The following is a 14,926-nucleotide window of genomic DNA, read 5'->3' as shown; positions in this document are numbered from 1 at the left end:
ACAGTTACAATGCTTGATGTAAGTGTATAGAAATGTAAAGAAATGTAATAAATAAATTAATTAATTAAGGGTCAATCTCAGCTAGGGCTTTCAGGATGAACTGGCTTGAGAATCAATATGAATGAGGTCTACATTTAATAAAGCAGAACTCAGTGTCCAATGATGACTCCTTACTTTTTAGATATTTAACCATGCACATAAGTGCTGCTTATGTTTTTTTTAAAAAATCCACTAGAAATCCTTGTTATTATCATCCATCTGCCATTTCAGTGCCAACCTCTTCCATCCTCTCATGCCATTTTCTTCCTCTTCAGTAATTTCTCTGCATTTGTTCATTAGACTGGGTCAAGGGCAAACGCATTCCAATGAACAATATTTTTCATTAAAAAAAACATTGGCTACAAGCCTACACCTTTTTAATTAATGAAATTAAGCAAGTATAATTGAGTGAACCTAGAAGATATAACAAGTGAAGTGGCCCTTCCTTGTTTCAACATCACTGAGTTGAAATAACCAATGAACCATCCCAAATTCAGTAAGAGTTTTATGATCTAACCAGCTTGCCTATCAGCCACACTTTCTTATCTAGTTTACTTATGTATTTCAGTGCTGGGGAACTTGAGCCTCTCCATTTGTTGTTGGACTACAACTCCCACTATCCCTGACTGTTGGCCACAGTGGCTGGGGCTGAGGAGTTGAGAGTCCAGCAACATCTGGGGGGGGCACAGATTCCCCATCTGGATATAGCTGAAGCTGGTAGTCTGCAGTTTCCATATGAAAACTCACACCATATGGGCAAAATCCAGCAAACATTAGCCATGACTTAAGGCTAAAATCCTATGCATGCTTACCTGTGGATAAGCCCCACTGAATACAGTGGAAATGCTATAAGTCCCATTGAAAACAGCATAATGGAAGATATTCAAAATTAAGTGATTTCAATAGCATTTAGTCACAACTAGGTTTTGTTAGATTGTAGCAGCCTAAATTTGCAAAATGATGTGCAAAGTTTTAAAAAGTCATTGAGGATCCTGTTACGTCCTGCTGAAAAAAACAAAGCTTAACAGGTTTACCAAAGACCGCAAAATAGACGCTTACTATAAGTTACTTAAGTCTTTGCTGATGGAATCCCTCCCAGTTTCTTAGCTCATTGCAATGACAATTAAACATGCTAAGTCATGGGTAAAGTTAAAAGTCACAATTTTGGACATAGGTAATCAGTTCAGTTTTTGTTATTGTTGTTCCCCCCACCCCAAACACACATGCACGCACACACACACACACACACACACACACTTTATCCTCAAGGAGATCCATTAGATTGACAGGACATAATATATTCTGAAAATGAAGATTAAGAAATGCTGAATATTATTTCCTGGCAAATATTCCATTACTTTTACCATTCCCCAATTCTGCCCGTAGGAACCAGGTCCACAGAACATATAAAGATATATGGCCTAGTTAAATATCATGAACTATTTTTTAATACATTCGTATAATTAAAACAATTCAGAATGCCATGAAAATCAGAAAGCCAATAAAACATACTTTATGACTATGGCTGCAACCCTATACACAGAATCAGTTCCATTGAAAGCAATGGGGATTATATCTGAGTAAACATGTATACTCTACTAGTGTAGAGTAATCTACTGGCCAGTATGACAAAAGTTCGTAAAGAGTTTCTCATTACACCAGACTTGCAGTCCACTGGTAGTCCACCTAAATTATTAAAGCCCCCTAATAAATATATTTATATTAATCATTTGTAGCAATTTTTTATCTTGGCTGGCTGGAGAAAATTCTTACTTGCTCCAAGTAACCAGGAAATTTCACCAGGATTAAAGCTGTGAAATCATGAAAACCAGAGCTATATTCATTGAGTTGTTAGCATCACAATGCTTTAACTATTGAACTAGCAAAGTACCAAAATACTGGTGCAGCTGGAAGCAGCTCTTATGTCGGGGGCTGGGATTTCTGCCAGCCAGGGATTCCATTAGGAGATGCGAGGAGTTTGGAAGCAGCAGTGAAAGAAGTGGCAGCAGCCTCAGACTTCCTATCTCAATTAAGCCTAGTTCATCTCGCTTGTGCTCTGCTGGGCAGTGGGGGGGGGGGGGCACCGGAAGATATAGGAAATATAACTTCTGGGTAGGGATGCAGAAGGGGGTGCTCGGTCCATAGTTTTAACCGAACCAATCTTATTTGGACTTACCAGATGAATACATGGATGGGTACCAAGTCATTATCCTTTATCAAAGGATTCTTCCTCTTATCAAAGGACAGGTACCAACATTGGGCTTGGCTGTGGAAAGTGGGGAGAAATTTGCTAATTAAAAGCTAGCTTCTACTGAACTGGAAAATGCAGGAAATGATTAATTAAGTGGCTAATGTGCTAGACCTGGGAAGGAATCTACTACTTAAAAAGACAGTTCCATGACAACTCTCAATAGAACTTTGATCATCCACGCTAGATAAGAATGATGCTGCAATTCCTTTTAAGTATATTAAAAAAATGCCACAAAATTAGATCTGAAAAAAGTAAATAAATACCTGAATGCAATGGTCTAATGATGATGCCATGTGGATGCTCCGTAAAAAGTGAGTGAACAAAGAATAGAAATTCCAGACAAAAAACAGCTAATACGAGAGCCACCCAGGTAACAAAGAGTGCTCTTTTGAAAACAAAACAATACCTAGCTGTATTCCATCAAGCTTTGCTAATGTGTTTTCACTTTTATTTTTTTAGCAGCGGAGAAAATAATTTCCTTTCCTTTTCTAAAGCTTTTTCCAAAGCACTTTTTTCTAATACTTTTTAAGGATCTGAAAGGCTGATCTGGTCCTTGAGTTTCCGTCTTCCTTGAACACAGCTTGACAACGAAAAGCTTTCGCACCTAATTGAATAGTTGCTAAAATGATGGAATAATAGGATTTTCCAGCTTAACATTTCTGTCACATAAATATATACGTGCCTTGTTTTTCGCTTCAAAAAACACGAAGTGGTGGTAATCGCCCTGCTTGTTCAGTTCTAGGTAAGATCCGCAGTGCCGTGGGAAGTGCTCAGCTACTTATGTCTCAAAAATTCCAGCAATTCTATTGGCTATGTCAACAGAATCTGGTAAGTCAACCTTCTTAAACATTTCTCAGTAGATGTGAAGTCATTTATTGTCCTACCTCAAAAGTTTTGTGCTATTTTGTTAAATACTAGGCAACCTATTTGGCAAGTGCAACTATGTAACGAACTGTATGTGACTATTTTGTAGTCTTCCACCACAATCTATTGAGCATGCTGTTACACAATATAGGTTGGAACCTGTTCCACTTTCCCATAGGATGTGTGTGTGTGTGTTTGTGTAGGTGTGTTGCACAATAGCTAGAGAGTTAGGTTTCAATGTGGAGACTCAAATTCAGCTATGAAACCTATTAACTCATTTTGAGCAAATCAGTACGTCTCAGCATGACCTGCCTAAGTGCTTGGTGTGTAGTAATGGTGCTTCCAGATGAGGCTTTTACTGTGAAATCACTCTGCCTTATTTGGAACCCTTCCATGTTTTACCCCCACCATATCATCATCATCATCCTTAGATACTTTTCTCAGAAAACTCAAGGCATCTTACAACAGGGATTAAAACATACAAAAAATTCTCCCATCTTTTTTTTTATCATAGAAAATCTATTGAGCAAGGCAAGACAGAATAGCTGAGTAATGTGTTTTGCTTGGTAGCACTAGGAGCTGTCGGTCTGGAAGCACTGTAAACAAGATAACAATATGATAAGAACGTAATTAAAATGATGTTTTATGAAAGTAGGATGTTTGGATTTGGATTTTGTGGATGTATTGTGCTTTATATGTTGGAAATCACCTAGTAAGGGGCACGGTCCTCGAAGGCAGCCTAAACAATCTTTTAAATAATAGATAGACAGATAGATTACGCTTTTTAAAAATCCATGTCATTCTATCTATAGTAAAAGTACAAACTCCCCTCACCTGGAAATATAGAGGTGAGGGAGAAAAATATACAGCATGACCCCTCAATACATGCAATGAATCCTGTTTAAAGGGAAACCCTCTTAAGACTAGGAGGAATCTCCCATGAATGCTACCTTGAAGAGTTGGGGTTGTATCCAACTGTGTCCATCTGCCAGTGGAATAAACACCAATGGTGGAATGGATTCCCCCTCCCCACTGCAGTTCCTGCATGCCTGAGCCATTTTTCATTTCTATTCATTGACTGTAATCTTGGGGGTGTCTTGATGCATTGGCACCGTGAGCACACACACACCAACCCCATGCTTGGCCTCCTTGGGGATGTCCCCATGCCAAGGATCGAGTGCGGGGTTTGTAGCCACTAATGGGAGGGGGAAGAAAAGCCACTGCTGCCCCTTGCTCCGCCGCATGAGCACCTCTGAGCCTCGTCCCTCACTGGTTCCCCCTCATACCTTGCGGGGTTTTCCAAGCCATTCTCACCACATTGGAGGAGGTGTGGAGGCAGCCATTCGGCTTGCTGGCCCTTTCCCTCTTTCCTGTCTGGCCAATGGTGACCAATCAGGGGTCACCATTGGCCTCCCAAGCCTCCGCTGAAACACTGGAGCAAGGCAACAGATGTGGATACACCGTCGTCGCCTTGCTCCACAGAAAAAAGTCGGAGTAAGTCCCCAACTTTTTTAATTTGGAGCTTTGGGGGTTGGAATAGCTCCGTAATGGCTGCTGCGTCATATAAATGACACAAAGGCACTGCGGAGCCACCTTGGGGCTTTCCCCTCATATAGACACCCCCTTGCAAGTAATAATCAACAACATGAAACTTGTGAATATCAACTAGAAAGCTATATAATATAATTCTAGACAGAGGACGGAATCACAAGAGCTGTTACAAGGGACTGGACTGGACTGGACATGCCCAGAGGGTTTGTTTATTTGTGTGTGTGTTTTGAACAGCATCTCCCTCTCCCCCCACCCATATCACAATCTGTTTTTGAAAGTTCCCTCCCCATCAAGGTCATGTGACATTTTGTTAAAAAAAGACTGAAGTCCAAAGGCCCCCTTGGGAGTTTTGGATCCCAATCAGTGGTTTCATTCCTGTGGTATGCTGATACACTGCAAGTTTTATATGGACTGTGCCAATCCTGAAGTGATGGTTGTTAGCCCAAATGGCAGACAAGAAGCTAGCAGAATTGGTCTTGGTAGCATAGTCCAAAACAATATCCGTTTTAAAAAATCCCTATGACTTCTTCCACCTACCACTTCTGTTTCAGTTCTAAATTAGCGATGAGGGAAGCTTCTGTTGGAATACATTGCCAGTAAAGGACAGCATTTCCATTACATTTACTTCCCCTATTAGAATGAGAGAACTAAATACATTTTTGAGTTGGCATTACAGGAGGTGACCTATAAATCTGTCTTGCTTTAAATCAATCATTCCATAATATTTACAGCTTAACCTTTACTGACATGACAAGGCATTCATTCTGCGTGTGCCTATGTGAGACTTGTTACCCAGTATGGTTAGATCAACCAAGTGTTTTGAAAAACATTTTTGAAATGCATCTGGAAACGCTATGAGTTGCAGCTACTCAGCCATTTGTATTGGTTTGAACTGATTTAAGGTTGTGGGCAGTCATGCTAGTATTTTTTTTTTTACTAAAACATTTAAGGGTTTTTTTGAGCCTTGAATCTAATCCCTACAGGCCACCAGCAGAGTGATGGGATCAGAGCAAATATTCAGTCCACAGGGTGGAACAAAATCCCCAGTCCTGTGTGAAATGACTTACATCATGCCCTGAGTCACCAGATAGGAAGTGTAGAAGCCTGACATTAATTTGTTACAAAGCCAGGTTTAAGGTTTTGTTATTGGTGTATAAAGCCCTAAACAACTTGAGACCTGGATATTTGAGAGAGCGCCTTCGCCTTTAGCAGCCTCCCCAGTCATTGAAGTTCTTAGATGAAGTGCTTCTGGCGGTTCCACATGGACTTGAGATCTGTTTAGATTCTACTCTGAGCAGAGCTTTTCGTACACAGGCTCCCTCTCTGTGGAATTTCCTGCCAGTTGATGTCGGGCAGGTACCAACATTGTTTCGTTTTTGCTGCCTGCTGAAGACATTTTTATTTAAACAGGCTTTTCTTTAATTTATTTATTTATTGCATTTTTATACCGCCCAACAGCCAAAGCTCCCTGGGCGGTTCACAAAAACTAAAACCATTCCAAGTATAAAACACATTATAAAAACATGATATAAACTACACATTAAAAACTGATTAAAAACACACATGGTTAAAACATCCTTAAAACATCCTGAAAACATTCTAAAATTACACTGGATAGGCCTGCCAGAAGAGATCAGTCTTTATTGCTTTTCTAAATTCTAAAAGACTGTCAAGTTGACAAATCTCCTTCAGCAGGCCATTCCACAGCCTGGGAGCAGCAGAAGAAAAGGTCCTCTGGGTAACAGTTGTTAATCTAGTTTTTGCTAGATGAAGTAGATTCTTCCCAAAGGACCTGAGTGTGTGGGGTGGATTGTACGGGAGAAGGCAATCCCGCAGGTAGCCTGGACCCAAACCGTGTAGGGCTTTAAAGGTAATAACCAACACTTTGTACTTCACCCGGAAACTAATCGGCAGCCTGTGAAGAGATTTTAAAATGACCAGCCATAGTTTCATTGGCATAAATTGATTTAAAATATTTTTGTTATTGTATATTTCAACTGTGTGTGTTTTCTTTACTACTCACCACTCAGGAGTCTTTTTAGATATAGAATAGTTTATAAATAAATAAATGGGTTAGATCCAATAGCAGGTTTACCATAGTGGAAGTGCTTCCACTCTCACACTACATGACATCCTATTTTTGCTCAATCCTTCCTACCTGATGGAGCTCTCCATTCTATATTTCATTCTGTTCCAGACAGTCCCCCAAACTTCAGGAGCATCTTTTAGAGGAATGAGAGGTTAAGTGGACAAAGGGGGAAGAGAATCAGTGAAAACTTCAGAGGCAGTGACTTCCACTAGCAGAAGCTCTTTCTGAGGGCATCATCAGACAAGCATTTTATTGAATGCTCATTATTGGGTACTCACAGATTTTCGCGGGTCCTATTCACTACGTCGTCGGTGTCCCTTGCACCTCCTGCCCCTTTTAGCCTTCTTCATGTGACAAAAAAAGACCCCGGTAAATCTGAATTATTTTTGAGGCAGAACCTTCCGCTATCTTCTGCTGTGTGCAGCAGAAGCAGTGCAATCAAAACGGCCCACTGAATGGGCCACATACACTTTGTTTACTTCCTCTTTCAAAAAGGAAGTAATAAGGGACAAATGTGCAGGTGGAGAAGCGATGGTAAGGAAACACGATTTCCCCCCGTGTGTTGATGCTCTGACAAGTCAAAACAATCATTGGATATAGCACTATACCTTTTATTTTAAAAAAATATCTGTGGACCTGCTATGTATCAAATTTACATTGTACCCTAAAGTGCCAGACAAGAAGTGTAGAAACCTCACATTCATTCTAAAGTACAAATAACAACGTTTCTCTTCTTAGACTGCATCTGTGTATACAACACCTTGACCTACCCCATTAACACTTCTGGAAGACTCACTCCTTTTGACAACTAACTGCAGAAATATTACCATAATGCTGTCTACTACACCTTTCTTCATTACATGTTGAGAACATGAATATACTTAAAAGTGCTTAATGGTGATCCAGACACCAACAGTATCTAAAGTATATTCCAATGCTTGATTTGTAAGAGTGAGATTTGTAAGGAAAAATTGGAAAGCCTAGGTATGCCTGCTACCAGATCACCTGGGACTGATTACTGAGTCTCCCCTATACACCCTACAGAATAACTGTTTTATAAATACATCTGGATCAATGTTTTAACATTTCATCATTACTTGTCCCCATGCCTACTTCTTTCATTTATTTGTTGCCTTTAAACATAGCCTTAGTCTGTTTCATCCACTATGTCTTTAAGCTGCCCTGAACTTTAGGATGGTGTAGTGCATGTGTGTCTACACTAGGGGTGGGCAACTTGTGGCTCTCCAGATGTTTTGTCCTGGAACTCCCATAATCCCTCACCATTGGTTAATGCTGGCTCGGGCTGAAGGGAATTTTAGTCCAAAATATCTGGAGGCCTACATGTTTCCCACCACTGGACATCTGCATGAAAATCAGCTTGCAAGCAACTTCTAGAGGTGGAAGAGAAGAGTCAGGGTCAAAGTAGAAGGTATGACATTAATTGAGTGAATGCAGTTAATATGCGCTTTCTAAAACTGTAACTAGCTGCTAGTGGTGTGTGTGTCTTGTCAGAGCCAAAACAATACAATTTGTGCAACTACCGTCCCTTCTAGATTGGCCCTCAGTAACATACTCTAGCAACCAAGCTTGTCAGCATTTATCTGGTTCGTCATTTTTTCACAGCTGACTAATCAAGGAAGGCACATGGCTGGAGGAAGGGGGAAGAGAAAGAAAGGCTATTCTATGAATGAAGCATAAATCAAACACAGATTTGGCACAGTTCATATTTCCTGGCTTCAGCACTATCATCTAGAATAAGAACAGTGGCAGTTCTCATTTGGACTGGAATTAATAGAGTGATGTTGAACATCAATAATTTTATAAACAAAACTAAAAGTAGGCAAGAAGGAAGTGGTTAATGGAACACAGTTCTCCAAGTTGGAAATTTCCAAAGAATTGACCCATCAGCCTTGCAAGCTTAGGGCATTGGAATTATGTCTCACCAGTGCTTAAACAGCTCCAGGTCTGTTTCTGGGCACAATTCAAGACGTTAGTGTTTACCTTCAAAGCCCTGTATTGCTTATGATAAGGATACCTGAAGGAATCATGGAGATTGCCAACTATAGACACTACCTGTCTACATAGTTATAGGCTTTAGCTAGACCTAAGGATTATCCCAGGCAAATGGAGGGGTCGTCTCTGCCTGCTCCCAGGATCACCTGTGTGTCATTTAGATGCGCAGGGATGATCCCAGGACAATCCCAGGATATAGGCCTGGTCTCGCCATGGCCATAGACACCACTAATTACATTTACCATGCAGTAATTTTTAAATAGCTGTTAAGGAACTATCAAATAACTGAGTAGGATGAGGGCTGTTGTTTAATCACTGTACCGGTAGTCTACTGGAGAGACCAGGCTTCTGAAAGAATAAAAGACTTAAATGGCCCTAAGACCACTATGTTTGCACAAGCCAGATTTTTTAAACTCACCGAAAGAGGTGGGAGGAGGCTTTAGAGTCAATCACAGAATAGTATCTTCACCTGATCATCTATGGATCCATTTGCGCGGTGATTCTAAGATTGTTGTGCAGTGGCAAACCTGACTATATAAACCCACTTTACAGCAGTACAGACCATATTCTCTTTTGATTTATACTTATGAGCCAGAATTTAAAGAACCGCAACAATTGGTGATTTCAATTAGTGATTAATTTCAAAAGTTAATTTGGTGCACTATTTGTGCTAGCATAGTTACACATTCATGAATAAAAACTAACATTTTCTGGCTATATTGCTTCTAAAGAATTGCATGCTGTGTGTTATGCTTCTCAAAAACTAGAGCTTTTCGTCATGCAAGTACCTAAAAGAGATGGATGTTGCTAGCCTTCTGAATTCGAATGAGATCGCAACGCAAGGCAATGCGGTTATAGGCCAATATAGATATGCAAACATTATCCATGCCCTTTTTGTTAGCTATTTTCCAACTGGACATAATCAATTTATTTAAAATTACATTTCTCTGTTGTGGTGGTTTTAGAGAAGATACATAAGCTCCTGAATAAGATCAAATTTAAGAATGCCTAAAGATGAAGTATCTCTATTATTATGCTTTGGGGGCAGATGTTATTGGCCTGGAGTTAATATACAGCAGCAGTAGACAGCCCTCTTGTGCTCAGAGATTGTAAAGCAAGGTCCATTCAATAAAAGAGCAGCACTGGATATTATGTATGCCAACTCACTGTTTCTGATTGGATCACGAAGGAAAGAAGTACAATCACCTTAAATTAGGATAGAGTGGAACACCACAATAGGGTACCTCCAACAGCTATGACTGCATATATTTTTAAAACATGACATTGTAAGATGACTGGAGAATAACTGAAATACAAATATACACATTTTATTGAATACCCATTACCAGGTAGGCTGCCCCACAGATGGCAAAATATCTATTAAATGCTGCAGTTGATTAAGAGCTTCATCCCACCTACCTGCTTCCCTCGGATTATCCCCGTAGCGCTAAGCTTTCGCGGTTGTTGTTGTTTTTGCTACCGGACGACAGTGATCCTTTGCATACCAGGAAGTGAGTTTAAGGGGAGAAATGTAACAAATCATAAAAAATCAACAGATGACCCAATTCAATTCAAATTTGGTATGCTTAAAGCTCTCCCTAATATCTATTACTGTGCCAATTTTGGTGACTTTATCGTTAAAGCTTATGCAGATGTAAGCATTTCTTTAAAATCCTGCCCCTGCGTCCCAGTGGCAGCGCTCAAAGTGTAGGGGCTAAATACGGTGAATCTTTTTGCTTTATTGCACAATTAAGGCAGGGTGCATGGGAGTACTTCACAATCAAAGCAGATTATAAGGTGGAAAACCTCTGAGTCCTTTGCATGCAATTCGCAGAGATTGCACAGTATAACGCTGGTGTGATAAAGCTCTAAATCTCCTTTGCAATAAACAGAACTGCATTCATTTCTATCAGCTAGGGGTCTGGCACAGAGTATGAACTTTGATACAATTTTGGATGAAGTAAATGTAAACATTCAAAAGCATCCTCCTCCATTAAAGGTTTCTTAAATGACAAAGTTAATTCTGAATAATTACAAGAGTTTCCTGGGGGGGGGGGGGGGGAGTTGCCTTTTGATTGGAAAGCCTTAAGGCAAAATTTCCAAAACTGTGAACCAAGACTCACATACAGACCCTACAGGACGTTTGTTAGGAAGGGAAGAGAGAGATTGTGAATGTAGGTTGTCAAGGGAAAGAAAGATCTACGGCAGAGCTTTCCAAACTTTTCATGTTGGTGACACACTTTTTAGACATGCATCATTTCGTGACACAGTAATTCAGTTTTACTAGCAAACCGGAGGTTAAACTAACCCCTTATAAGAGATATGGACACATACATAAATTGTCATAATAAAATGTATGGGGACACAACATATCTCATGAAAACCTTTCATTTATATTTTTAAAAATATATGATTTGCAAGATAATCACATACATTTCCATGACTTTTCACATTGAACCAATTTTGTCAATTTTGGCGGTTGAGATGGTGTTCTATCAAAAAACTGGACCCATGGAATTTCTCAAATGGATCACTTCAGGTGCAGCCGCGTCACTGGAAGTGACGCAGAATCAGCTGTTTTGACCCGATTATGCATACTGCGCATGCGCAGTACCTGTATGATCCCTCGACCGTGGTGTGCATACACGGATACGACAGAAGGGGAGTAAACTAGTGCACCATACTAATCGGCACCTTTGCTGCGTAAAAATGCATGCAAGTTGGTATTGCTTATTTCACATAGACTCAGGGGTTTCTCGTTACGTTCGCATGACACACCTACACACTGCAGCTGACACACTGTCGCGACACACAGTTTGGAAAGCTCTGATCTATGGAAATGTAGAAGCTCTTTTTCATCCTTTTCTATTAGAAGACACCACCTTCCTCTTTTCAATTTGTTGCCATAACTATGAGGCTAGAATCTTGTACTTCATTTAATCGGAAGCCCAGTCTCTCATGAAGTATATAGCATATAGAGGCCTTGGTTATATCCTGCTATGCCCTTGTGTCTACTCAACCAAGTTAGAAACATTACCTTTTGTATTATGTGGGAAGCAGCTGTTTTCTGCAAACATTTTACATTATACCAAATATATTTTATATTCTGCCTCTCAAATGAATGACCCCTTCTTTTATATGTGTTTGTCAGGACCCCAGTGCTATGCCACGGCCAACTTCGCAGGACCTAGCAGGATTCTGGGACTTGTTACAGCTTTCGATTGAAGATGTCAGTATGAAGTTTGATGAACTGCACCAGCTGAAACTGAATGAGTGGAAAATAATCGAATCACCTGAAAGGAAGGTAAGCAGAATGTGGGCAGAACAATTCACTTCTGTTTGCATTGTCAGCCTTCTTGTGTTACATCTCATTGATTTTCAATCCTGCAATTACTCCCTGTTGAGCTAGTTACTGGGGACAACATGCTCCAGAAACAAGGAGTTCCAGTTCTAAAATGAAAAACACAATATAAGTCATTAATGTCTGTCCAGTCTCTCTCAATTGGCAATTCCTAGTGTTGACAATCATTTATTAGGACCAAAAGATAATTTGAGTCTTTGATTCAACAAAGGTAATCTCAAGGGATGACTGCACAGGAAGAATCACACATGACACCTGCTCTCCACCTAGAGCCATTTCAATTTATTAATTTTTGGCTTGAACGCCTTACTCCATACAATCCATCCAGATTCATGAGCCTCTTCAGGTAGACCATCAAATTTGGTCCCCCACACTTGCAGACGTTACAATTGTCCTGAAAGTCAAAACTGATCAGATCTGTCCTTGCTAAAGGAGTCACTGCTGGCTCCACCATCCACAGTTCAATTTCTCCCAATCCAGCACAGAAACCAGGTCCAAAGTGTCACCTGCATTACATGTGTTGGGCAGGATATTATTTGAGACAGGCCATGGTTGACCTGGCAGCTGTGAAATTCCAACAAAGTAGCAACAGCATGAATATTAAAGTCCCCCAAACCCATAAGCTTTGGGATCCTCAACATCACACTCGAGACCACATCAGTCAGCTGAGCAGTACACCAACAAAATCCCTATCCTGTCTCAGGTGTCCCACACCAGGTACAGAAACGCAAAACTGACTGGCCATTGGATAGGGTATCTAACTAAACTGGTCTAACTAAAAAGCCTGTCGTTTAGGCAGTTTTTCCTCACCTCTTCAATTATGGAATGTTTAATGAAACCTGAGTGCCATCCAGTCAAAGCTAGGCACTTTTGAGTCCTATTGGTTTCAGTGGGAAAGTTACAAATATGCTTCTCTCTCTCTCTCTCTCTGTCTATCTGTCTGAACTCAATGGGAGTTAAGCACTTTTAACTTACTCTGGATTGCACCATCTGTTCCCAAAGATAACATTTGCTTCTATAATTTTAATAGGGGATACAAGTGGCATATGTGGAATTTTGGATTTTTGCTTGCAGAGGAAGTAAAAACACATTTACATGGCTTGCGGTTTTCAGTGTTGATAAAATCCCTTTGGCTAAAATCCTCCATAGACTTTAATAATGGATGCATTCTTTGTATTTACTTGTGAACATGTCCAGAGATATGAGAAGACAACCTTTTGCAGCTGATATTTCTGTGGCACATCAAGGAAGAGAATGTTGATGCTTTAAAAGCAGCTTTAGACTAGATGCACATGTAGCAGTGTGTTTTGTAGTTGCCATGCATGCACCAGTCTCCAAGGGGAAGCAGCATCTGTGCCCTGGGTTACCCGGCTTCAGATATCGTTTCCTCCATGCAGCTGCTTTCCAGGGGAAATACGAATTATTGGCAAATGTCTGAGATGACCCTACAAAAGTGCTTTATGTTCATCTGTCTCTTTAATTTGTTTGCTTTTATTTTACATTTAATTCTAGCAGAGTTTCTCTTCTTAGACTGCATCCATGTGTACAACACCTTGAATTCCCCCATTAACATTTCTTGAAAACTCACTTCTTTTGATAGCTACCTGCAGAAATATTACCATAATGCTGTCTACTACACCCTTCTTCATTACATGTTGAGAACTGGAATATACTTAAAGTGCTTAATGGTGATCAAAACACCAAAAGTATTTATTTTTCAATGCTTAAGAGTGAGATTTGTAAGGAAAAGTTGAAACGCCTAGGTATGTCTGCTACCAGATCATCTGGGACTGATGCCTGAGTCTCCCCTATATATCCTTCAGAACAACTGTCACATAGATACATCTGGATCGATATTTTAACATTCCATCATTACTTGTCCCCATGTCTATTTATTTGTTTCATTTTGATGGTGAGGTCTTTAAGCATGGCCTTAGTCTGTTTCATCCACAATGTCTTTAACCTGCTATGAACTTAGGATGGTGTAGTGTGTGTGTGTGTGTGTGTGTGTGTGTGTGTGTGTGTGTCGGATTGACCCTACAAAAGTGCTTGTTGTTTATCTGACTCTAATATTTTCCTCTCTTTTTTTTGACATTAATTCTAGGAAGAAAGAAAGGTTCCTCCTCCTGTACCAAAGAAGCCCCCTAAAGGAAAGTTCCCTATTACGCGAGAAAAGTCCCTAGACCTGCCCGACAGACAACGTCAAGAAGCTCGAAGACGGCTAATGGCTGCTAAGAGGGCAGCCTCTTTTCGGCAGAATTCGGCCACAGAGCGTGCAGACAGCATTGAGATATATATCCCAGAGGCCCAAACAAGGCTTTAAAGACCAGAATGCTGCATAGTTTCTTCATGTTTTTTTAAAACAACAACAACAACAACCACGCAAAAGCAAAATGCTTGTACAGTTTGTCTCCTCCCTGCTCATTTTGGTCACACTTCCCCCCACTGAATGGCCCTTGGTGTTGTGTCCTTTGTGCCATACGCACAGTGGAATGCTTTTGATTTCCTTGGAATTTGCTGAGCCCATTGCAAGAACTACTTACTCTTTTCTTTTTGTATTTATTATCAGACTAAACAATCAGCTCCAATGGATAGGGCTTGTTGAGACCTTACTTATCCAATATGTTCTCAGAGGACAACAAGAAACACCTCTTGAGATGGAACCCAGCTTACTTTTTTTGTTATTTATATTTTTATAAATGATGTGATAACTAGGGATAAGAATAACAAACTTTTAAATGGGTGCATCTCACCATTC

The 14,926-nt window shown here is 40.2% G+C and overlaps 1 protein-coding gene across 2 annotated transcripts in view; it reads left to right on the top strand.

Moving 5' to 3' along the window:
- The window catches only part of DLGAP2 (DLG associated protein 2), a 305,540-nt gene extending 291,049 nt beyond the window's left edge, over window positions 1-14,491 (top strand). For both annotated transcript variants that reach the window (XM_063125108.1, XM_063125107.1), the window contains 3 exons: window positions 3,027-3,118; window positions 11,959-12,111; window positions 14,273-14,491. In XM_063125108.1, the coding sequence (XP_062981178.1) occupies window positions 3,027-3,118; window positions 11,959-12,111; window positions 14,273-14,491 (464 nt within the window). The remainder of the gene's footprint in view (window positions 1-3,026; window positions 3,119-11,958; window positions 12,112-14,272) is intronic.
- The last annotated feature ends 435 nt before the right edge of the window (window positions 14,492-14,926 follow it).

This window comes from Elgaria multicarinata, chromosome 4, assembly GCF_023053635.1.
Source record: "Elgaria multicarinata webbii isolate HBS135686 ecotype San Diego chromosome 4, rElgMul1.1.pri, whole genome shotgun sequence".
NCBI lineage: Eukaryota > Metazoa > Chordata > Lepidosauria > Squamata > Anguidae > Elgaria > Elgaria multicarinata.
Note: the sequence above shows the minus strand (reverse complement) of the source record. Positions and strands in the feature narration are given on the sequence as shown.